Source organism: Pristis pectinata, chromosome 32, assembly GCF_009764475.1.
Source record: "Pristis pectinata isolate sPriPec2 chromosome 32, sPriPec2.1.pri, whole genome shotgun sequence".
NCBI classification, from domain to species: domain Eukaryota; kingdom Metazoa; phylum Chordata; class Chondrichthyes; order Rhinopristiformes; family Pristidae; genus Pristis; species Pristis pectinata.
In genome coordinates this window covers 3,216,705-3,242,981 of record NC_067436.1, presented here as the reverse complement: position 1 = coordinate 3,242,981, position 26,277 = coordinate 3,216,705, and the positions used below count along the sequence as shown (strand labels likewise).

General features: G+C 40.4%; 1 protein-coding gene across 2 annotated transcripts in view; it reads right to left on the bottom strand.

Annotated features, from left to right (window-relative positions):
• rab8b (RAB8B, member RAS oncogene family) overlaps positions 1-26,277 on the bottom strand; it is a 99,328-nt gene that overhangs the window by 31,756 nt on the left and 41,295 nt on the right. Inside the window, exon 1 of one of the 2 annotated variants that reach the window (XM_052042429.1) lies at positions 24,244-24,479. The exons of the other annotated variant lie outside the window; for it this stretch is intronic. Coding sequence (XP_051898389.1) covers positions 24,244-24,367 — 124 coding nt within the window. The 5' untranslated portion in view covers positions 24,368-24,479. Of the gene's footprint in view, positions 1-24,243; positions 24,480-26,277 lie in introns of those variants that run through there. 2 annotated transcript variants of the gene reach the window in all.

Below are 26,277 nucleotides of genomic sequence, written 5' to 3'. Positions count from 1 at the left end.
GCATGAAACATTTCTTTGGCTAATCCTAATAGCCTTCTTGAAAAATTGGCAGATGCAAGTTTAGGCACAAATGACCACTTGGTTGGTATTTTTAAAAAATCACTTGCAAAATAGATACTACTTTTTGGAGAAGGTCTAATCCAACCACAAGGAAGAGGAAGATTTACAGTACTTAATAACAGATGCTTTCTTCTTTTAAACTAGAAAATAAAGTGAAACATGTTATTGCATTACTATCAAAACTACGCAACTGGGATTCCTACAAAGTGATTTCCCAAAAGTATGTCAAATACTCATGACAAAAAATTTTCAAACCACAGGTAAACCCACACATTTCCCCAAAACTGTAAATTTCAGTCACAAAGCTCTATCAACAACCTATTTCAATCTGGCAGCCAGCTTTGCTTTACTTGTACCTCTCTCAACAACCTGCCATTGACACTAATGTTTCAAATAATTTGTCACAAAGTATCAGGTGGGAAACAATCTCCTACAACTAAACATCAAGACCAAAGCCACCACCTCCAAGCCTCCCTCTGGCAATGCATGTACCATATCTGATTGAGAAAATAGAGGTCAGAAGGTACTTGGTGATGGTAACTGCAAATGATTGAGTTTTTCCATCTTCCCCAGTTCTGACAAAGGGTCTAGGACCTGAAACATCGTTTTCCTTTCTATGGATACTTCTAGCCTTCTGAGTGTTTCAGCACTGTTTTTATTCCAATCAGTTATATTTGCCATCAAAAGATCACAAACCTCACTTCCAGATTGTCCATTTCTGCCCAACTTCAGCTTAACTGCTGCTAAAACTCAAACCATCCCCATTACCTAAACCTCTGCTGTCTGTATCCCAACCTGCACCCATCATTTTGTTTTGCTGAACTTCACTGTCCCACAATGCTCATTTTAAAATATTCCACACAGCACAAAAGTGCACCTGCCAGAAGACTGAAATAAAAACAGGAAACACTGGAGATACTCAGCAGATCAGGCAACATCAGAGAGCCAAACAGTTAACATTTCACATAAGTGAGCGTGCTTCAGAATTGGAAAAGAAAGAAAACATGGATGTTTTAAGTTGGACAAGAGGGCACAGAGGGAATGTACGTCATGGGTTGGAGACCAAAATTGTGCAGGTGACCCAAACCTGGCCTTCATCAGTCAGGGCATTGAGTATAGAAGTTGGGATGTTACGTTGTAGTTGCATGAGATGTTGGTGAGGCTGCATTTAGAATATTGTGTTCAGTTTCGGTCACTTTGCTATAAGAAAGATGCCATTAAGCTGGAAATAGTGCAGAGGAGATTTACAAGGATGTTGCTGGGACTTGAGTGACTGAGTTATGGAGAGAGATTGAGCAAGTTGGGAGTTTTTCCACTGGACCGTAGGAAAATTAGGGGTGATCTTATAGAGGTGTATAAAATTGAGAGGCATAAATAGGGTCAATGCACAGTCTTTTTCCCAGGGTTGGGGAATCAAGAACTAGAGGGCATAGGTTTAAGGTGAGAAGGGAGAGATTTGATGGGAACCGGTGTGGCAACGTTTTCACCCAGAGAGTGGTCGGTATATGGAACGAGCTGCCAGAGGAAGTGGTTGAGGCAGGTACATTAACAACATTTAAAATGGTACTTGGACAGGCACATGGATAGGAAAGGTTTAGAGGAATATGGGTCAAGTGGGACTAGCTTAAATGGGAATCTTAGTTGGCATGGACTAGTTGGGCCGAAGGGCCTGTTTCCATACTGTGTGCCTGTGACCTACTGGTGCTACCCAAGAAGAGGTGTCAAATGGATGTTAACCTTGGCCAATCTATCTGGAGTGTAAATATGGCAGGATGATTGAAGTCAGGGGAGAGGTAACAAACAAACAATGCTGCAACTGTGGGATGCAGAGCACAGCAATTTCTGGAAAATCGAAAATGAAAGACATATGGTACTCAGATCAGGTAGCACCTGCAGATGTCCTGATATCAGAGCTTGGAAGTTATGTGAAATTGTTACAATCCATATAGAGCTCAGAGGTCTGCAGTCTAGACAGAAGCTGAGGTGCTATGCCTCAAGTTTATGTTCAGCAAGTTTATGACAGTGAGGAAGGTTGTCTAAGTTTAAAACAGGATATAGATCAACTGGGTGAAGGAATAGCTTATGGAATTTAACTTGGACAAGTACAGTAATTCATTCTGAGAAGTTAAACCAGGCCAGGACACATACACAGAGAATGGCAGGGCCCCAGGGGAGTGTTGTAGAACAGAGACCTAGGGGTACAAATACATTGTTCCCTGAAAGTGTAACACAAGTAGACAGGGTGCCTTCATCAGCCAAGGCACTGAGTACAAGAGTTGGGATGTCACATTACAGCTGTACAAGACATGGTGAGACCGCACCTGGAGCATTATGTGCAGTTCTGGTGGCCTTATGATAGGAAGGATGTGATTAAGCTAGAGAGGACGCAGAAAAGATTCACAAGGATGATGCCAGGACTGGTGGACTTGAGTTGCATGGGGAGACTGGACAGGCTGGGGCTCTTTTCCCTAGAATGAAAGACACTGAAGGGTGACATCACAGAGGTTCATAAAATCATGAGGGGTACAGACAAGGTGGAAGGTCATCGTCTTTTTCTCTAGGATAGGGGAGTTTAAAACTAGGTTTAAGGTGAGAGGAGAAAACAATTTAATGGGGACCTGAGGGGCAGGTTTTTCCACACTCAGGGTGGTGGGTAGATGGAACAAACTGCCAGAGGAAGTGGGAGAGGCAGGTACAATTACAATGTTTAGGAGACATTTGGACAGGTACATCGACAGGAAAGGTTTAGAGAGATATGGGCTAAACACAGGTAAATGGGACTAGTTCAGGTAGGCACCTTGGTCGGCATGGAGAGTTGGGCCAAAGGGCCTGTTTCCATGCTGTATTACTCTGACTCTGCTCTGTTATTCAACAAGATCACAGCTAATCTGACTGTAACCTCAACTCCATATTTCTGCCTACCCACTGAACCTTTAACCCACTTTATCAAGCATCTATCTACCACTACCTGAAAAAAAAAATTGAAGCTCGCTTCCAGTGCCCTTTTAAGGAAGAGTTCCAAAGACTCACAACCCTCAAAACATTTCATCTCATCTATCCTGAGTGAGTGACGCGTTATTATAAAGGTGGTTTCTCAAAGTATAACAGAATCCTGGTTGGAAATAACTATCTGAATGCACCCCATATGCTATCACAATTATTTTCCGATTTAAAGCCAAGTATATTCTGCGAGAAAATTTAGCTGCTAAGAACACACAAAGTGGAGAAGGCTATTCAGTCCTACACATCCACCCTTCAATATCATAGCTGCCACTTTAATGTAACCCTCATTCCCCCAATATCTAAAAATTTATCCACTCCAGTCTTGAATATTCTCAGTAACTAAGCCTCCATAGTCCTCTTGGATAGGGAATTCCTCATTGCCCTCTGGGTGAAGAAATTCCTTCTCATCTCAATCCTAAACGGCTGACCCATTATTTTAAGACTGGGACCCCCGACTCCATGCGGGGGGAAGCATCATTACTGTATAAAAAAGTGAGGTTATCCACCAGTAGAAAAGAAAAACATTCCCAATCTTTCCAGCATTTCTGTTCATGTTCAAAGTTTAACTTGCAGGTGAAGTGAGCAATTAGAAAGGCAGATGGCATGTTGATCTTTACTGCACGAGAATTTGAGTACAAGAATAGGGATGTCTTACTAATAGGCACAACTAGACCACATCTGGAATATCATGTACAATTTTGGTTTCCTTCCTAAGGAAGGATATACTTGCTATAAAGAGTGCAGTAATTAAACACCTGACTGGTTCTTGGATGGCATACATATAAACAGGCAAAGGCCATCCAGCCACTCAAGTTTGCTCTGTCATAGATCAAGCTCATTGCTAACAAGGAGATATTTAAGAGGCAAAGGCTTCATTCTTTAGATTTTGGAAGAATGCAAGGGGACCTTAATAAAGGAATCCTTACGAGCAATCAACAGGACAGATAAGAGGAGGGTGTTGCCTCTTGCCAAGTCAGAGGCTCAAAATAAGGGGTAGGTCATTTAGAACAGAGATAAGTTCCCTAACCAGGAGATCTTTGGAAACTCAGTGACTGAATTCATTTGGAACAAATAGTTCTGGATATTGGAGGAAGCAAGTCAAAGTCATACCCTAAGGAGTTAATGACATTATAGCAAAAGTTCATAAACTGAGAATGATCTATTATTTTGTGAAGACAGACGAATTTAGTCTAATTTCTCTGCATTCCCTTATTCTCTATTCCATTTGTAATGTTATTTTTAAACATACCTCTAAAGCCGTTTTTCTCCCCCAAACAGACCTTGTGTGTTTCTTGCTAGGTTATTCTTGTATTTTCCCTTTCCTAACCAATGGTTTGGTCCATCTTTGCTGAATTAATTCACTTTTCCACTCTTCAGGCTTATGGCTCTTTTTGGCAACATTGTAAACCTCTTCTATTGATACAAGTTGCTAGCCACAGATGGACCAATTTCCTTACTGGGTTTTTGTTCTTTAGACTGCCTTTTTTCTCCCATGAACTATGTAATCATTCAGTCTTAGCATTTACTCACTTTTAATGTTGCTTCCCAATCTTCCAAAGCCAACTCAGATCTCAGCTGCATTGCATGCTTCATTTATATTATGAACCTGGTTCAGACTGAACGAAATCACTTTCAGTCTTAATAGATTATTGTATATTTTGACCACCTTTCTCCCCCCCTAAAGGCCCCATAAGATTACTTTCTCATTCAGCAGTACTGGATCCAAAACAATCTGTTTTCCAATTGATCAAAGTACTGATCTAGTAAACTTGATGAACTTGTCCTGCATACTATTACTGCTCATTTTGTTTTTTCCTCATAATATGTGTACATTAAAGATCCATTTGAATCCTGCGTTAACCTCGTTACATTGTCCTTGGAGTTCCTGACATGTACCATGCCTACATTAACCACTGTTTGGGGCTCTACAGCATCTCCCACTAATTTTTCTACCCTTAATGCTTCACTCCTCCACCCAAACTGACTATGCTTTTTTTAAAAAAAACAAAAGATCCTGTCTCTGCAGGCATTATCCTATTTGATATTAGGGCTAGCCTCCATTTCCACTTTCTCTGAGTAGCTTAAAATATTAATTTCCAACCTTTGTTATTTTGCAAGCATATCTCTACAGTGGCTCGTTGCAATTAATTCACCTACCTATTTGAATGCTGCATACATTTGGATGAAAAACCTTCAACTGTCTTTTACTCATTTTTCTCCTATTTTGACTAAGTGGAAATAAACTGTGTATCCTATCCCTTCCTGACATACTCTGGTTACTGCTACCCCTTTTGCTTTCCTGCACTATCACCTTGCCCTTCACCTTTAACATTTAAATTTACTCACGAGAACCCACTCCTCCCAAGTTGGAGGTTTAAAGTCTTATCTACAGCCCCAGTTAATCAACTGCCTGTGCCAATTCAAGAGAAGACTACCCTATTAGAGCTGCTCACTCTTTCCTCAGTACTGCTGCCAATGGTCCACAAATTGAAACCCATTTCTTCCGCACCAATCTTTAAACCACTCATTTATAGCTGAGCTTGTTGATCCTATGACAATTTGCATGTGACTTGGATAGTAATCCGTAGATTACCACCTCTGTGGTTCTGCTTTTTAAACTTGGATTCCTGCTGCTCACATTCCTTCAGCAAAACATCCTATATTCTGTGCCATTAGTTCCCAAATGGATCATGACGACTCAGTCTTTCTCCTCTTATTCCAAGTTCCCCTCCAGCCTTAAGATGTTCTTAAATCCTAGCACCAGACAGTTTTTGGGGGACACACCTATGGCTGCCGAAAACAGCATCGAATCCCTCATGTTCCTTCCTCTTCAAGAACTTCTGCACAGAAACACTATACTTAACTTCAGATTTAATGTGGAAAAGCAAAGGAGTGACAGGTAAAGATATTAGTTTCTTTTCACATCCCTGAACTCCTGATCTTTAACACTAGTGTGGAGAGTGTTGAGTGGCTAGGAAAATTGAAGGGGAAATCCACAAAAAGGCCCTGAAAATATCAAGGACATTCCAGTTACACATTCAGGAAATGAATGAAATTGAATCTACAATGCACCCAGATTTCTTTTGTTGACTATCTCCATTAAGCCTCAAAATTAGAATTATAAACTTAGGCCACAACAATGTTACTGAAAGTGTTTTGGTCATCTTTATTTCTTTTAACCTCACCTTTAATGATAAAGGATACAAATCAGAATCAGGTTTATTATCACTGACATACGTCGTGAAATGTGTTGTTTTGTGGCAGCAGTACAGTGCAAGACAAATATACATGTATACATATATGACAGCCAATAGCCTTAGAACAAGGTCAAGATTTTCAAGCTATGGTTAAACACTTAAGTGTACATTTGAAACCTCACCTATGGTGTAAGTCTTTCAATACTAACTAGTGGTGTCTCACAAGAGAGTGACAATGTACATATTTGAGACAAACTGCATTAGTAGAATTCAACAAATTACGTTTCCTTGTTTTCCCAATCATAAATTCTTCAAAAATACATTATGGGGAACTTTTCCATCAAATAACAATGCAAAACAATGCCCATGTATTGGTTACATAACAAAACAACAGGTCCACATTTTAAATCTCCAAGCAGCAATTCAGCTATACTTCCATTAAAATTAAACAGCAGAGTACAACGCCTATCAAGTTTTTGAACACCATACAATACAGAATAATATCTCTTTAGGGAAGTGAGCAAATAGTTTTTATTTTCAAGGATTCCATCAGATTGTCTGCCAAAGAACTCAAGCTCCAAGCCAAGGTAAACAGGTACCTTGGCAGTGATGTCCAATAAATGTGACAATTAGTGTCTCGGCTCATGAAATAAAACCATAAAACAAATTACTGTTACCAGAGGCAAATGAATTTGATTTATTACATATTTCTGCAATGTTAGTGTTCCAGTTCTCTCCATTCAATACCTCACTGTCCTACACTGATGCCCAGTTAAGCAAATGCTTCAAGGTTTAGAAATTTCACTTCTTTCAAATCCTTGTCCTGGCTCCACAACCCTTTAAAAGATCTATATTCACCAAAGATTACCTTCTGGTTCAACAGGAAATTTAATTGCTTTATCATGGACAACCATGGCTTCAACTATCAAGGGCATTAACTTGAATTCATTCCCCAAACCAATTGGCCTATAACCTCATTTACAATGCTCCTCAAAACCAACATGGTTGGCCATCTGTCCAAGTATCTCTTCAGATGGTTTGGTGCCTTGGGAATTTGCTAATTTAGAAAATGCTAAGCAAAAGTACAGATGATGAAATATTAAACAAAACACTGACTCAGCAAGTGAAATAGCAGCTACGTGGAGAAAAAAAATTGTTTCACGTTGACACTGTTTTTCTCTCCAGAAATACTACTTAATTAACTGAGAATATCCCATATTGTATCTAGATAAATACATTTGTGTTTTCCAGTTACATCAAAAATATAAATTGACAAATGACTCACACGCATAAACTCGTATTGATTTTGACTTAGAACGTAGAACAATTACAGCACAATTCAGGCCCTTTGGCCCACAAAGCTGTGCCGAACATGTCCCTACCCTAGAAATTACTAGGCTTACCCATAGCCCTCTATTTTACTCAGCTCCATATACCGATCTAACAGTCTCTTGAAAGACCCTATCGTATCAGCCTCCACCACCATTTCCAGCAGCCCATTCCACGCACTCACCACTCTGAGTAAAAAACTTACCCCTGACATCTCCTCTATATCTACTCCCCAGCACCTTAAACCTATGTCCTCTTGTGGCCACCAATTCAGCCCTGGGGAAAAGCCTCTGACTATCTACCCGATCAATACCTCTCATTATCTTATACACCTCTATCAGGTCCCCCCTCATCCTCCGTCTCTCCAAGGAGAATAGGCCAAGTTCCCTCAACCTGCTTTCATAAGGCATGCTCCGCATCCCAGGCAGCATCCTTGTAAATCTCCTCTGCACCCTCTCTATGGCTTCCACATCTTTCCTGTAGTGAGGCAACCAGAACTGAGCACAATACTCCAAGTGGGGTCTGACCAGGGACCTATATAGCTGCAACAATACCTCAAGGCTCCTAAATTCAATTCCCCGATTGATGAAGGACAATACACCATGTGCCTTCTTAACGACACAGTCAACCTGCACCGCCACTTTGAGCGTCCTATGGATTCGGACCCCAAGATCCCTCTGATCCTCCACACTGCCAAGGGTCCTACCATTAAGACTATATTCTGCCAACATATTTGACCTACCAAAATGAACCACTTCACAGTTATCTGGGTTGAACTGCATCTGCCACTTCTCAGCCCAACCCTGCATCCTATCTATATCCCTCTGTAACCTCTGGCAGCCCTCCAAACTATCAACACCCCCAACCTTCGTGTCATCTGCAAACTTACTAACCCACCCCTCCACTTCCTCATCCAGGTCATTTATAAAAATCGTAAATAGTAAGGGTCATAGTACAGATCCCTGAGGTACACCACTGGTCACCAACCTCCACCCAGAATACAACCCCTCAACAACCACTCTTTGCCTTCTGTGGGCCAGCCAGTTCTGGATCCACACTGCAATGTCCCCTTGGATCACATGTCTCCTCACCTTCTCCATAAGCCTCGCATGGGGTACCTTATCAAACATCTTTCTGAAATCCATATACACTACACCTACTGCTCTCCCTTCATCGATGCGCTTAGTCACATCTTCAAAAAATTCAATCAGGCTCATAAGGCAGGACCTGCCCTTAAAGCCATGCTGACTATTCCTAATCATATTATACCTCTCCAAATGTTCATAAATCCTGCCTCTCAGGATCTTCTCCATCAGCTTACCAACCACTGAGGTAAGACTCACCAGTCTAGACTTTGTCTAGAACAGTCAACCACTTAAATCCACTTTACTCTGTACTGTTATTGTTTTTACCTGTACTCTGTACTGACTCAATGTAACTGCACTGTGTAATGAATTGACCTGTATGATCGGTTTGTAAGACAAATTTTTCACTGCATCTCGGTACAAGTGACAATAATAAACCAACACCAACCATACACTAATGTTGTACATTTGACATGGATAGGTCACTGAGCTACTGGAAATAGCTACTACCATTACATACAAGTGCAAAATATTCCCGTATATTAGAATTCCTTAAATCTGTTTTACTCATGAAAGAGTTTATAAATCTAAAACCTTTCAAAATTTACCAGATTGCTTTACCCAGAGACATATATAGAGATTTAGCCAACTTTACTTGTTAAATATGGTCATAGACAAACACCATTTGCCTGATATTCAAGCAGAGCTAGTCTAAAATACATTGCATAAACTAAGGGTGCTAGATTCACCCTCCTGTTACTGAACACTTCCTTTTATAAACAGTACAATGAACGAGGCAGACTGCATCAAGTGATCCCATTTTGCAATTAAAATGTGCTTGCTATGGAATGATGTGTTTAAAGGTAATACTTTCATGGCCGATAGCAATGTGCCATTTCAACAATAAGGAAAAGAATAAAAATGTCCATGATATTAAAAACGACTGCATAAATTCAGTCTTTTTTTAAAATTTATGCTGCACGTTAATAGGCCCTTCTGGCCCAACGAGCCCATGCCGCCCAATTACACCCACATTAACCTACTAACCTGCATGTTGTTGGAAATGTGGGAGGAAACTGGAGGACCCGGAGGAAACTCACACAGTCACAGGGAGAACGTACAAACTCCTTACAGACAGCAGTGGGAATTGAACCCTGACTGCTGGAGCTGTAATAGTGTTATGGTAACTGTTAGGTACTGTCCTGTTTATCGTGCTGATCCCAGAATAAGACACAAAAATTAAGAGGAATGTTTGCATATTCCATGCGGACACTGCTTCTGGGTACCACAGGATAGATAGGAGTGGAACCAAGAGACGGAAGGGGTGATGAAAAGGTTAATTATGTAAAAGGTCATGGCAGGGCCAGTATGCTACAATTACAAAGCAGGCCCTGGGCTAACATTGCTGTTTTAAGAAACAAGGAGCTTTAATCCAACATTGTACTTTCTAAGCCAGGAGGCTTCATAGACCCAATCCTGCTTGCCATCCAGTGATCACAGTTGATCCTTGAGCTCAAGTCAACTAGCAAATCTTCTGGTTTCCTTAGTTTCCAAAAACCTATTAACTTGAATAAAGTCAAGTGATCATCCACATTCCTCTGGGGAGAGAATTCCAATGATCACAACCTTTCAAGTTAAATAAAACTTCTCATCTCACTCGTATGCTGAAGCAATGGCCAGGAGGGACTAAGAACTGGTGCAGAAAAAAAATCAGAGGAACTCAAGGATGGGTGGTCTGGTCAATCATGGAAAGCAAGCAGTGGCAATGCTCTGTGATGAGATGCCACTCCCACCCACCACAACCCACTTGTGTGTTATCTCCTGGTTTTAGAGATTCCCCCTTCCCCTTTCTTAGCTTCCCCCTCATCTTTCTCTATGTACACTCTTCCAAAAACATCAAATTTAATAAGCATGCACCTCTCAGAGAAGGCAGCTACACAGAATCATTCTCTTGAGCTTCATCTGATCAATGACATTCTCTTGGCTCTCTTCAACCCTCTCCCTTCTCAGAAACACAAAACATTTATACTCTTACTTCTCCAGTTCTGAAGAAAGTTCACTGACCCAAGATGTTAACTCTTTCTCTCACCCTACCTGACCAACATCTTCAGCATTTTGTTTTTATTCCACTGAAAAATTACTGCAGTTCTAGAAAGTGAAACTATGAAGCTACAACATTGCAATATAGTAATTTTGTACCTTTTATACTGCTTGAGATAACCACATTATCAGACACAGGCTCTTCATTTAACTTTGGTCTGCCTTCTTTCTCATTCATTTTAGCTCCCAAGGTTGATTTGTATTTTATCTGGCCTGCTTTTAACACCAAGACCATATTGGGAAACCGTTTGAGATGTATATCATCAATATTTATTGTGAGGCTAATCAATTTTGGGAAAGTTTCTCTAGATTTGAACCTATCTACAAATCCCTTGATTTGCCTCTTGGGAAGAGGCCATGTGATAAAGATTATCTTTAAAATGATCATTCAATTATGGCTTGAACATGACAGATTTGTACAAGTGTGACAAATTTTGCATGTGACAGAAGATGCAGACACAGATTAGATTTTCATACAGACAAATCAAATAGAATTAATAAATTTACATACAAGGTCATTCAATGCATGGTTTACCAAAGCAATGAATCCAACTGTTCTATTTGCTTTCCTTACCTTACATACCCTTCTGCTTTGTAAATATCAAATTTAAACAATCCAGCAAATTTCTTGAACAGCTTAAGAGGAACTAACCAAACAGTGCATTTTCTTTCTCACAAAAAAACATCAAAACATTTTGTCTGTTTAGATGCTGAACTTTGCAAACACCATTTCCAAAAGAGAATATTTGTTAAAATTGGCAATGAACGGAGGATTAAAGCAAATAGTAGCTAATGGGCAAGGTACTGAATTACAATCAGTAACACGTCAACCTAAAATTCAGGGGCACTTAAGAAATGAACTTTGATTCACTATTAAGAAACACAATTAACAGACTCAGAAAATTTATGGCAGAGGTGGCGATTCAGCACATTGTATTTGTGCCAATTGAAAAAGTGCTCTGCTCCCCAATTCTGCCTTCCAGCATTTGGTCTACATCCCTGACTGTACATCCTGATATCACTTAAATACGTTGAGGTTTCTGTCACCAAGGGCAACAGAATTGTATAGTTGGTAGCGAGCTGCTGCTTCACAGCTCGAGAGATCCATGTTCAATACTGACCTCAGTACTGTCTGTGGAGCTTGCACTTTTTCCTACCTGTGATTGCATGGGTTTCTACTGAGATCTCCAGCTACATTCCAAAGACGTGCAAGTTGGTGGGTTAATTTGCCATTGTAAACTGTCCCTGGTGTGTAGGTGAATGGTAGAATCTGAGGGGATTTGATGGGAATGTAGGGAGAATAAATGGGATGAGTGTAGGATTAGCACAAAAGGTGCTTGATAGTCAGCATTGACTAGATTCAAAAGACCATTTCCCTGCTGTACAAGTAGGCCCTTAATTAGGTTCCTGCAGTCTCAAGCTTTGCTAGTTATCATCACCCAAACAGCCAATTTTTGTATAACATTAATCATGCCCCATACATTTCAACCTGAAATCATTTATATCACAACAATCAAGGGACTGAATACCGAGCCCTGTCAAACACTAGGATCAGTCTTCCAGTCGCAAAAACACCCAACTATAATTCATTGCTTCCTGCCGCTAGCCAATTTTGGATCAAATTTGCCACTGTCATTTGGGTGCCATGTAATTTTTTTTGAGATCAGCCATGCAGGGCCTTGCAAAGGCCTTGTTATAATCCATGTACTCTGCATCAAATGACTGCTCCCCACTGGCTTTCTTTGTTACTTCCTCAAAGAATTCAGTCAAACAAGGCAATTACTATTCTTCGTTAAATATATGCAGTACCACTGATTAATCAATGCTTTCTAAATCCCATTTAATACCATCCGAGTGGATTTCAATAAGCTTGCCAACCACATCCCATCCTCCCAATTTAAAGAATAGTACAATGTTAGCAGTCCTTCAATCCTTTGGCACTCCTATAGCCCCAAAGAGGACTGAAAATATCAAAGGGTCTATTTCCTTGCTTGCTTCTTTCATCCCTGGATGTATTTTATGGGGTCTGGCATTTTTTTATATTTGGTCATATTTTTAAATACGACAAAACTATTAAATTTTCCTCTTGCACTATTATCCCATCAACATTTCACATTTTTGTAAACTGCAATACTGGGATCATCCTCTTCTTTTGTGAAGATAGTCATAAAGATGAACCTTATCCACATCACCTTGGTCCCATTTGGCACTATTTTGATCTTTTTCCTTTGATATTCGAGTAATTTTTACATACCTTCTCTTTCCCAATTGCTCTTTCTATACTCTTCCAGACATTCTAGTTATTAACATCTTTGCGTTTGACTATGTTCTCTTTTTTGCCTTATTCTCCCCTGCACATCTTGTCATTCAGGGTTTACATTTGGAGGTCCCATCCTTTATTTTTGTGGGAACACGTTTATACTGAAAAGGCTAAATCTTTCATTGTGGTACAGTCCATTCACTTTATCCTAACCCTTGAACGGCGGTCTAATTTACTTGGAGGAATGTTATTTTCATAATTTTTTTTTTAAACAATGTCTGCATAACACTCAATAAAAGAAATCCTCCCACAGACAACTCTGTTGAGCATGTTCCCACTTTTTACAAATACTAAGCCCTTAGATCTTGCAAACAAAAACAAAATTACCTATTTAGCTTAATAGAAGTCTTGGGAATCCCAGTTTCCTGGTCTACAACAAAAAGTAGTAATGACAGTCTATAAATTATAACATCAACATTTACACAGTCCCCTTCTTTCTGCTTCCTCTGCAGTTTCTTGGATCAAGGAAAACTTGCTCCCATTGCATTTCTGAGGTGACTGCTGAGGCAAAGGTGGGATCTGTAGACTCTGCTACAGATAGAGTAAGAGGCACCTGCCAGGCACACAGGTGGGATATTTATGAGGTAATGTGCTCCTTCCGTCATTTCCACCAGGCTTACAGTCAGAGCATGGAAACAGGCCCTTCAACCCAACTGTTCCATGCCTACCAAGATTCCCATCTAAGCTAATCCCATTTGCCCGCATGTGATCCATATCCCTCTAAACCTTTCCTATCCATGTATTTGTCCAATTGTCCTTTACATGTTGTTAATGTACCTGCCTCACCAATTCCTCTGGCAGCTCATTCCATATATTGACCACTCTCTGGCTGAAAAAATTGCCCCTCAGTTTTCTATTAAATCTCTCCCCAACCCTGGGAGAAAGACAGTGCAATCACCCCATCTATGCCCCTCATGATGTTATACACCTCTATAGGATCACCCCCCCCCATTCTCCTAAGTTCCAATGAAAAACGTCCCAACTTGCTCAACCTTTCTCCACAACTCAGTCCCTTGAGTCCCAGCGATATCCCGATAGATCCCTTCTACACTCTTTTCAGCTTAATAGCATCTTTCCTATAGCAAGGTGACCAAAACTGAACACAATATTCCAAATGCGTCCTCACCCCAACATCTTGTACAAATGCAATATAACCTCTTCTACATTCAGTGCCCTGACTGATGAAGGCCAGTGTGCCAAAAGCCTTTTTCACCTACAACGCCACTTTCAGGTAACCATATACTTGTACTCCTAGGTCCCTCTGTTCTACAACACTTCCTAGGGCCCTACTGTTCATTGAAAGTCCTAACCTCGTTTGTCTTCGCAAAATTTAGGCAGCACGGTAGCATAGCGGTTAGCGTGATGCTATTACAGCACCAGTAATCGGGGTTCGATTCCCGTCACTGTCTGTAAGGAGTTTGTACATTCTCCCGTGTCTGCATGGGTTTCCTCTGGGTGCTCCGGTTTCCTCCCACATTGCAAAGACGTACAGGTAGGTTAATTGGGTTTAAAATGGGCGGCGTGGACTCATTGGGCCAGAAGGGCCTGTTACCATGCTGTAAATAAAATTTAAAAACTTAAACTTAATTTAAAATACAATACCTCATACTTATCTGAATCCATTTGCCATTCCACTGCCCACTTACCCAGCTGATCAGGATCCCTCTAAATTGCTGTCAATTTTTCGGATTCTTGCTTCTCAGTGCCACCCCAAGTGCACCTTTACCACGTTGAGCAGTCAGGATTTCTTGCTGCGAGGATCTCAGTTTGTCGAGGAGGCTTCAAGAACATTTTTGAATCTCTGTGCTACCTTAAAAACACTTGAAAAATCTGCTTCCTTCACCCTTTGAGGAATAGCATCCCAAAGATTCAGGATCAGCAGAAAATGTTCACCTTGCATCATAAAATGAACAATGCTTTGTTTTTAAACAATGACCCAGGCTTTAGATTTGCCCACAAAAGCCAAAACCCTCTTCAAATCAACCCTGTGAAGAGCCCTCAGAATCTCATGTTCCAATCCCATTCCCCCTGTTCTTTTGAACCCCTGGAAAAGTACAAATAAATTATTACTGCTGGCACAGAAGATAGAAGAGGTCTAACCTAAAATCCTAAATTGACAGCAGCCACCCTATTAACTAGTAGAATCAAATCCAATTGTCAGCCAGTTGCAAAATCTATTTAGGCTCAATAAGCACTCCAAGTAACAAAGGAAGCAGGTAAACAACGTTTCAATTAAAGCTTTAGCATACTGATGTCTTTTTGAGTCACTTAACATTATAACTACAATGTAATCCAGAAGACAAAATGTACAAGTGATTATTTCCAGAGATGTCTGGAGAGAAAAGTCAAGTTAACAGAGCTATTAAAACATTTGCCTGACCTTTACTGGCAATGATTGTGTGCATTTTCAACACTCAATTTCAATTTTCCAACATTTGCCTGGGACTTCCAAATGAACTGAAAACATAAAATGAAAGCCTTTTCACTTTGGTTATTATTTGTTAGGCTTTGGAAAAATCATTCACAACTTTTGTCTGCTGTTATTTTCACTTCTTGTTTTGAAAGCACCACCTTTCTGCAGTGAAACAGGCCAAGATAAAGCTATTGTTTAATACCCTGGGGAGAAACAATGGAAACATTCTGGACATGAACTAATGGAAGTAAGTTACATTTTTTTTTAAAAAGAAAAGAGGCTGGTTCAATTGCGGGAATATTGCAATTTTCTCCTCTTCAATACATCTGTTGCACATCTCACTACCATTCTCTCTTTCAGAGAGACTTCTCCAGTGCACTGGGAGGCAAAGGAAGAAAAGGAGCTTATGTACAAGTAGTGAGTATATACAGTGGCATGCAAAAGTTTGGGCACCCCTGGTCAAAATTTCTGTTACTGTGAACAGCTAAGCAAGTAAAAGATGACCTGATTTCCAAAAGGCATAAAGTTAAAGATGACACATTTCTTTAATGTTTTATGCAAGATTACTTTTTTTATTTCCATCTTTTACAGTTTCAAAATAACAGAAAAGGAAAAGGGCCCGAAGCAAAAGTTTGGGCAGCCTGCATGGTCAGTACTTGGTAACACCCCCTTTGGCAAGTATCACAGCTTGAAAACACTTTCTGCAGCCAGCTAAGAGTCTTTCAATTCTTGTTTGAGGGATTTTCACCCATTCTTCCTTGCAAAAGGCTTCTAGTGCTGTAAGATTATTGGGCCGTCTTGCATGCACTGCTCTCGAGGTCTATCCACAGATTTTCAATGTTGTTTAGGTCAGGGACTGTGAGGGCCATAGAAAAACCTTCAGCTTGTGCCTCTTGAGGTAGTCCACTGTGGATTTTGAGGTGTGTTTAGGATCGTTATCCTGTTATAGAAGCCATCCTCTTTTCATCTTCAGCTTTTTTTTAAACAGACGGTGTGACGTTTGCTTCCAGAATTTGCTGGTATTTAATCGAATTCATTCTTCCCTCTACCAGTGAAATGTTCCCCATGCCACTGGCTGCAACACAAGCCCAAAGCATGATTGATCCACCCCTGTGCTTAACAGTTGGAGAGGTGTTCTTTTCATGAAATTCTGCACACTTTTTCGCCAAACATACCTTTGCTCATTGCGGCCAGGAAGTTCTATTTTAACTTCATCAGTCCACAGGACTCGTTTCCAAAATGCATCAGGCTTGTTTAGATGTTCCTTTGCAAACTTCTGACAATGAATTTTGTGGTGAGGATGCAGGAAAGGTTTTCTTCTGATGACTCTTCCATGAAGGTCATATTTGTGCAGGTGTCGCTGCATAGTAGAACAGTGCACCACCGCTCCAGAGTCTGCTAAATCTTCCTGAAGGTCTTTTGCAGTCAAGCGGGGGTTTTGATTTGCCTTCCTAGCAATCCTAAGAGCAGTTCTCTCGGAAAGTTTTCTTGGTCTTCCAGACCTCAACTTGACCTCCACTGTTCCTGTTAACTGCCATTTCTTAATTACATTATGAACTGAGGAAACGGCTACCTGAAAACACTTTGCTATCTTATAGCCTTCTGCTTTGTGGGCATCATTTATTTTAATTTTCAGAGTGCTAGGCAGCTGCTTGGAGGAGCCCATGGCTGCTGATTTGCTGGGACAAGGTTTGGGGAGTCAGGGTATTTATAAAGCTTTGAAATTTGCGTCACCTGGCCTTTCCTAATGATGACTGTGAACAAGCCATAGCCCTAACAAGCAAATGAAGGTCTGAGGCCTCGGTAAAAGTTATCTAAGAGCTCAAATCTCTTGAGGTGCCCAAACTTTTGCATGGTGCTCCTTTCCTTTTTTCCACTCTAAAATTGTACAAAACAAAAATAATACACTAATCTTGCTTAAAATGTTGAAAAGAATGTTTCATCTTTATGACTTCTGGAGATCAGTTCATCTTCTACTCACTTAACTATTCACAGTAACAGAAATTTTGACCAGGGGTGCCCAAACTTCTGCATGCCACTGTATGCCCTAGACTTCCCCCATCCCACCCCACCTCCCCCCCCCCCCCCCCCCCCCCCCCCCCCCCCCCCCCCACAATCAAACCAAATGCACATCTACCATTTTAAACACTAAACACACAAACCCAAATGTTAATTATGGTCAGCATAAACAGTGGTAGAACAAAGCACTCACCCAGACTAAACAAGTTTCCTATCTTGTCCATAAAATGTGAATGATAGCAGCAAGCAAATAAGCAACTATACAAAATTGACACATTATATAAAAGGAGAACAGATACCTTGTACGTTAATATAAACCAAATGGATACAAAAACATGGGCACTCATTATGAGTCATGTTCAATTATGACTGAATTTAATTATTTTCTTATACTTGTGGCCATGATAACCCAAGTAACATGATATCTGATGTAAACAGCTGCTGCATTCCTTTTCTGGACTCAGTTTAGCATAAAATGCACTGACCAAACAAACTGACACTTCTAAACAGTTCAAGTATATGGTTCCCATATTCAAAGTTGCAACTGGGTCCCAAAGTTCTCCAATACAATAAAGGTACATAATAAATACAGAAAAACTTTGAAAGTTCTCTCACTCTCTCCATTTGAAAACCTGAATTACTTGGCAGTGTATCTGATTGCGATCCTGTGCCTCCTTCAAATTTACTGGGTTCACTGGAAACTTTTTTTTAGAAACAATACTGTGCAACATTAAAAAAATGCAAACTAAAAGTGCGTTGACATACAAATAGGAATAACATCCAATAGCCCAAAAAATCTACATCTCGGCACTACAGTCCAAAGTGTGACAAATTATCAGTTTTACTGCAGGCCAGAACAAGCTAAGTCAATATCTGAAACTAGAAAAATAAGATATTAAAAAACTACAGATTTTGGAAATCTGATCTTTAAAGAAACCTAGGGAAAATAAAAACAAAATGGTGATTTGAATAGTGTGGTTGATTAGACCACGTTGACATGGACCACAGATGATCTGGACATCAATGTTGGCAATTACCATACTTAGTAAATTATTTCAATCCAAATGCTGAGTGGAAATCCAAGTGATTTTAACAGGAAATGTGAAACTGCCCCACCTCCACTGAGATAATTTATGGACATTATTCTCATCTGGTCAACAGATAGGCTTACATCAGTACTTTAGGGTGGCACAGTAGCGTAGCAGTTAGTTTTAAGCTGTACAACCCAGCGATCAGGGTTAGGTTCCTGTCACTGTCTGTAAGGAGTTTATACATTCTCCCTGTGACTGTGTGGGTTTCCTCCCGGTGCTCCAGTTTCCTCCCACATTCCAAAGACGTACAGGTAGGTAAGTTAACATGGGTGTAATTAGTGGCGCGGGCTCGTTGGGTCAGAAGGGCCTGTTACTGTGCTGTATAAAGTTTTCTTAAAAAAAAAGTTCCCTCTCAGCTTTAAACTAAATTACAAACTTCATTTTCTCTCAAGTATCAAACACCTTCAGTTGTGTGGTTGCTCATGACTGGGAAAGATATACCTTAATCCTGAAGGGTGTTTCAGCTTCTCCTAAATCATTAACAAAATTGTACGGACAGCTAGTGCCAATTAATAATAAAAGAAATCAGAGAGACAGGTATGATCTTTGAATGATCATCATTTTGATTTTTAAAAAATCTAATAAAACTTGCATTAACTACATCTTTCCTGATGAAAATTCACTTAATACTCAACTCAAAATCTCATCTAAACTTTTGATTGTTCAAGGTTCAACTTGTAAATAGCTAGTCTCAGGGCTGAAGAAAGTCCGATGCCTTAATCACTTGGAGGAAGGTATAAGGGGGATGTCAGAGGCAAGTGTTTTTTTAAAAAAAACACAGTAGTGGGTGCATGGAATGCACTGCCAGCAGAGATTGTCGGGGCAGATACATTAGGGACATTTAAGAGACTCTTAGATAGACACATGAATGATAGAAAAATGGAGGACTCTGTGGGAGGGAAGGGTTAGATAGATCTTAGAGCAGGATAAAATGTCAGCACAACATTGTGGGCCAAAGGGCCTGTACTGTGCTGTAGTGTTCTATATTTTAATGTCAACTGCTTGGTGCCAATTTCAGTCAGGGTAGCCATAGTGGCACAACAATCAAGTTCAAAACACAAAAGCGCTGGAGGAACTCAGTGGGTCAGACAGCGTCTATGGAAGGGAATGGACACTTGACATTTCGGATAAAGACCCTTCATCTGGACCAACTTTATCATGGAGCAGTCCAGATGAAAGGTCTTGACCTGAAGCATCAACTGTCCATTTCCCTCCATAGATGCTACCTGACCTGCTGAGTTCCTCTACTGCTTTTGTGTTGCTCCAGATTCCAGCATCTGCAGTTTCTTATCTCTCTTTAACAATCAAGTTACTCTGGAGTGGAAATACCCAGGGCTTCCAGTCCTCATCTCTACTCTAACGGCCCCAGCTGAATATCATTTCCAGGTCAACAACTGAGAAGTAGACATACCCTTAAATGTTCAAATAACCTGCGAGAACTCAAGATGAACCCACTTGCTGAAGTACGAGAGCTGCTCAATGTTATAGAACCCACAGTCAAAGGCCAAGTTCAGGAATGAGAGGGAAGAAAACTAGTTAGGAAATTAAAGTTATTTCTTTTTCATTAAAATTAGTTCTTTTAAAGACCACAAGAACTCTGCAAAAAAAAATTTTGTGGGATTCTATGCCACAACCCAATGCCAAAGTTTATGCATTCTTTGGCAAAGTTGAATTTACACATTCTTTAAAAAAAGGGAATGTTATTGTTTGTAAAGAGGAATATTAAAAAGATGCAAGCAGTATTTAGGGAATTTACACGTTTATACTACAACTGTGCTAAAGATCCAAAATGGACACTTTTGATGGAAATGTCCAAATATTGTACAGTTTACAAAGTGCAAGAAAAATTGTAATTATTGGTTTAGTTATTTACATTTGCTTTACCTCCAGGTGCTCAGATGACCACAAACAATAAACATGTCCTTTGCTAGATCATGTATGGGTAACTCTTCAAATATGCAAGAACAGTATAGAACCAATATGCAAGAAACAAATTGAACAACAATTTAAGATGCAGAAACCAACCAGCAAAACCTCTGTTTCCAAAATGAACTTTTGTACTTGAAAAACATATACCAATATGTTTACATCATATTTGCTAGAGAAGAGTTTAAATAATTGAACTGCACCACATATTTGTACAAGCTCACAATTCCACTCTCCATCAAACTACACAGAAAAACAAACCAAATAATGAAATATATTCACCATTAAGTGAAGCTATGGGTATGAAATGTCATAGCCCAAAAAGACTCTGGAAAACAATGTTCCTCGTTAACTTAGAGCACTATTCCTCCTGCTGCATCAACACTAGAAATGTTAAACTTGCATTAATCAATTTACCTCCAGAATCAAGTATGCTCTGAATCAAGGCTTTAGAGCATACTTTACAACCAGATGTATGATTGTGACTGTCAGTCATTTTGTTTTAATTATAATTCTTTATGAATGGACTTTAATTCCATGATTCCATCTTCATTTCACTACATTTCTTTTCTTAAAGAACAAACAAGGACTGATCAGTTCTCCATTTATTGTACAATCTCAATAAATTCTCATTTCAAATTAATGGAATAACTTGAAATTTCAAAAACAATGGTTTAGTCATAAACTAATCATCTAAACATAAAAGTTGACTGAATAGAGCATTTCCAATTGTGCTACTCCTGCGTGATGATAAATAGGAGGCTCTACAGTCTTTTCCATCTGCTTCACCATTCAATGAGATCAAGGTTGATCCTTGCTCAGTTCCCATACCCCTGGACTAAAAGCACAAAAATCTATTGATCTCAGCATTGAGCATACTCAAGGACTAAGCACGTTAAACCCTTTCACAGCTCAAGGAAAAATAACTCAGCTCCATCTTAAATTGTCAGTGAAATCTATTAATTGTCAGTGATATTCATGATGAGAACAATTTGCAAAGGTAAATTAAAATCAAGAAATATATTATACAATGGTCCTGCTGGTTCAAATGTTATTTTATCTGCAGCAGTTTAGGACAAGAGCAAAAATGATGCTGAGAATTTTGTATACTACAGCCAACTTCGTTTCTCTAGTTTTCAAAACTGTCATAGATTTTGCTGTATGTATAATTTTAAGATGGGGACTGAATTCTTCTATATATTCCTTCTAATCATGGCTGAGTGACTCCTAAAATCCACTTTTGCTTTCCTATTTTCATCTGTGGTGTCACAAAGACCATTTTACTTGTAAGCGCACAAAACAATGTCTGAGTTCCACTTCCGTTCCACTTACGCAGAACTACTGATCTTAATGCCACTTGCATGACCTGCAACATACTTTGACGTGGAGCTCTGCAAGTGCGTGGTTAGGCAACTTTGAGGGTTGAGAAAAGTGTACTCTTACATTAAAAGAACTGTGGGCAGATTTTGTAAAATAATACTGACATGATACTGCATTACATTTCAAATATAACCATCCCAGGTAGAGTCTGGTCACAACTAACTTCCATTGTAACCTTATCTATAATTAACCAAAACTATCTCTAGCATGCTAATGTGAAGTATAGTGAATGCACTGTAAGAGGCATGTGTAGTATGCAGCCAGTACACATCACATTTAGACGTAGAAGCCATGACTACTTTGCAGTTTATTTGGTACACCTACCAAATATGAAATGATGTTGCAGTAGGTGAAATAGCAGTCAAAGTAACCTGTACAGCTCGTATGAGCAATTCAAGTTCAATCACTTCATAAATGCTTTCAACACTGAAAATGTGTTTCTCAACAAACTGATATGCATTTCTCAGTTTGAAATGGTCAAAATGCAAATACTTTGTACCAATAATGCGCCGTAATCTACGGGTAATACATAGGATTACTTTGGTTTGAGGCAAGCACTGGACTGCCTACAGGAAGTGTGCATGCTTCACATAAGACAACCAAAAACTGTAATCAACACCTGATAATCAGTTTTTATTTGTACTGAAAGTTTGGTTTTGAGATGAACATTGTAACAAGTCTCCACAGGTGCCTGAAACATATAGACCAAAAATAACAAAACTGATGGCATTCATGTTCAGAATATGCCTCAAATTAAGCTACATTTTTAACTTAAGCAGTAAACAATTCTGAAACCTTGACCTTTGTTAATTATGTCTGAAGCTGAAAACCATGTTCCCACAAAGCAAAAATTTGGAGATGTTGGAAATATGACAACAGAAGATGTTGAGGATACAGCAGGTCCATGGAGAGAGAATCTTCAGAATATAGTCAGCAACTTGTGTTTTATAAAAGTGCTCCTACTCATTTTAAAATTCATTGAATTCAGGTTGTAGCTTTTAAACTTCAAGCAAATGTCTCACTCCTAGCACTAGAATGCCAGACATATCTGAGTCTTGAAACACATTTAAAGTTCTAGTGACCTCAGCATATGATCAACAATGACACTATGATTTTGTCTGGTCAAAGATTCTGTACCTTAGGTGAGAGAGTATGTCTATACCCAACATACCATCCAAGTTGGGGATCACACTGCACACAACTTTCTAGATGCACTTCTATCATCCACAGAAGTGGTTATGACTCAGTGTCATTAAGGTACAGATCTGACACAGTCTAAATGAATGGCAGTACATGCTCAAGGACCATCTCTTCAATATCTTGAGAGCATTAAAGACCTCCATAAATCCAACTTTATTGCATAGCACCATTTGGTGAAAAGAACAAAGTCCCAATGCCAGTCAGACTGTCAGGGGCTGGTATCCCCAGCTCCATTCAATAGGAAATCTATCCTTCACACAAAACTTTAAATTGTGTACTTAGAACCCAAGTTAACAACTTTACCTGCAACATAGGACAGTACAGCACAGGACAGGCCCTTTGGCCCACAAAGTCTGTGCCAAACACGATGCTGAATTAAACTAAGTATCTTCTGCCTGTACATGATCCATCCCTGCATATTCATGTGTCTAACAGCTACTCTTGGGTCTGCCTCCACCACTACCCACGGCAGCCCGTTCCAGGCACCTACCACTCTGTGTAAAAACAAAACCTGCCCCACACATTTCCTTTAAACTTCCCCCTTCTCACCAATGCAGCCCGGCTAGTGCTCTGCTGGGGCTGCTGCTCCTAATTCAAAGTAGTAGTAGCAGTGTAGCAGAGCAAGGGTGGCTCATGAGATAGAAGCACCACTTCCAGTGTCTTAACAGCAACAGACCCAAGGATCGTGGGTGTGGGAGCGCACAGAACGGAGTCATTGTTGATAACAGGCCATGGGATGGACACTGATAACTGTAGCCCCAAGGGAGACGCCTTGACAGCAGCAAGCCCGTAGGGGGGGGGGGGGGGGGGGACAGGCACGCTGAGCAACTGGCTCCAGGGCAGCCTCTTGACAGCAGATGAGGTGGCGGGAGTGGGCCACTGACAATGGCAGAGCCCGGGTACTGGGAGGGGGCGGGTGGACTCTGACAACAGCCAGGCCCCGGGATAGAGGGAGGGGAGCCTGACACCAGCAGAGCCCGGGGAAGGAGTGAGTGGAAGCCTCTCTGGCAGCCGGAGGCCCCGGGGATAGTGGGTGGGAGAAAGCCCGACACCAGCAGGCCCCGGGGAAGGAGGGAGTGGGAGCCCCGGGCCAGCCTCGCCCTTCACGCCCCTCACTCACCTATAGTGGAGATGAAGGTTGTGTTGAAGGCGTCCTCCGAGAAGCGGAAGAGGAGGCAGGTTTTGCCGACGCCACTATCGCCGATCAGCAGCAGTTTGAAGAGGTAATCGTACGTCTTCGCCATGTCGGGGCGGCTGAACGGGCGGCGGCGGCGGCGGCGAGCGGACGGCGGCAGAGGGAGAGCGCCAACGTGAGGGGGTCGCCGACGTCATCCGCAGACTCGCAGCTCATTGGCCGAAGACTGACGCCGATGCGCGGATCGATGCACCCCAGTGACTGCCGCAATGGCTGCTGGGAATTGTAGTCAAACCGCCGGGGGCCCGGTGAGCAGTCATCCCGTGGGTAGTTCCATTCCATACTACTTGCTATTAGCCTATTATTATTAATAATAATAAATGTTGCGTGTGGAATTCAACCATTAAATATTTAGGTTATGAAGTGAGCAGGAATGGTGCGTTTTTTCCCTTAGGCCTTTGCTTTGATAATAAGGTAAGGCTCAGAGTCTAACTACTGAAGCTCCCAAATCAGATGAAGTGCTTGTATGGATAAAACAAAAGTTTAATGTATGTATTGATTTGCCAAAGTAAAGGTTGTTAGCTTGCAATTTAAACCTTTACAACGTTTGATAAAAGCTGAGGTAAAATGGCTCCTGTTTGCCATGTTTCTGGTCCTTATATCCATCTCTACCTTCTTGTATCCACAGCTTTCCTCCTCACGGTTAGTATTTGGCCAGTTTTTTACATCGCCTGCAAACTTCTGGAATGTACTGGTGGGGATTGTAGTAGAGGCAGAATCAATTGTTTTGTACCATTCAAAAAGGAGCGGGACAACTATCTGAAAGCAAAGTATATCTGTCAACCATTACTCTTTGCTCCCTACAACTGAACCAGGTTTAGATCCAATTTGCTTCTCTTCCCTATAGGAACAAAATCTTTTTCAACCCTTCCATTCTTGATAGAAATTTGACTTTGCAATTTACAGCCAGATAGACCATTAGCATCCCTTCATGAAATTACTATCACAGAATGGTTATAGCATGGAAAGAGGCAGTTCAGCCTGTATTGGATCTTGTAAGAGCAATCCAGTTAGTCCCACTCCCCTTTTATAAAAAAGGAGAGTTGCCTGTGTTTTGTTACCTGGCTTTTTTTTAAATATGTGTTGCCTTCTGGTTTTGTGACACTTCATTGTCTACTTTCATTTATTTAATACTGCTGCTCAGTGTTTTTCCTATACTTTGCATATTTCTCTCAGACATTTTATGCTCTGCAGTCTGGTGGATTCTTTACAGAGCTGCCTGTGTTTTTTAATACTTCACTGCCTGTTGGATTTTTATACAGCTGTGCCTAATGCTTTGTTTATATTTTCCAGCCTTCTGGATCTTTATACTCTGGTGTTTCTTGTACAGTACTGCCTGCTGAATTTTTAATGCAGCAGTGGCCGCGGTTATTTTTATGCTCTGCTGCCTGCTGGTTTATTTATACTTCACTGCTTGCTCTTTCCTTGATTTGTTGCCTGCTTTTTTTATACTCCGCCACCTCCTGGATTTTGTGTTACAGTACTGTCTGCTGGTTTGCTGTACTTCACTGCTCTTTTTTGTATGTTTCACTGCCTACTATTTTTTAATACTACTTAGCCTGCTGGGAATTTACAGAACTTCCTGCTGGATTTTTATTTAATACGGAGATACCTGCTTGTTGTTATGCATTTCAGTGCCTGATATCCTTTTGTACTTTTCTGCCTCTGGTTCATCTATACTTCCCAGTCTGCTGTTCCTTTCTTATAAGCTTTACAGCCTGCTCTTATTTAATGCTTCTCTGCCTCCTTTTCTCGTTATTCTCTGCTGTAGGTTTTATATATATATATTCTGCTGCCTGCTGGTTTTCCCTTGTGCTCTTCTGTCACTGGGCTTTTTATTCTCTGCTGTCTTACTGTTATTTTTATTCTTCATTGCCTTTTTATGTTTTTCTATTTGCTGTTTCTTTAAATATGTTACTGCCTGCTTTTTTACTTTACTCCACTGCCTTCTGGGTTTTT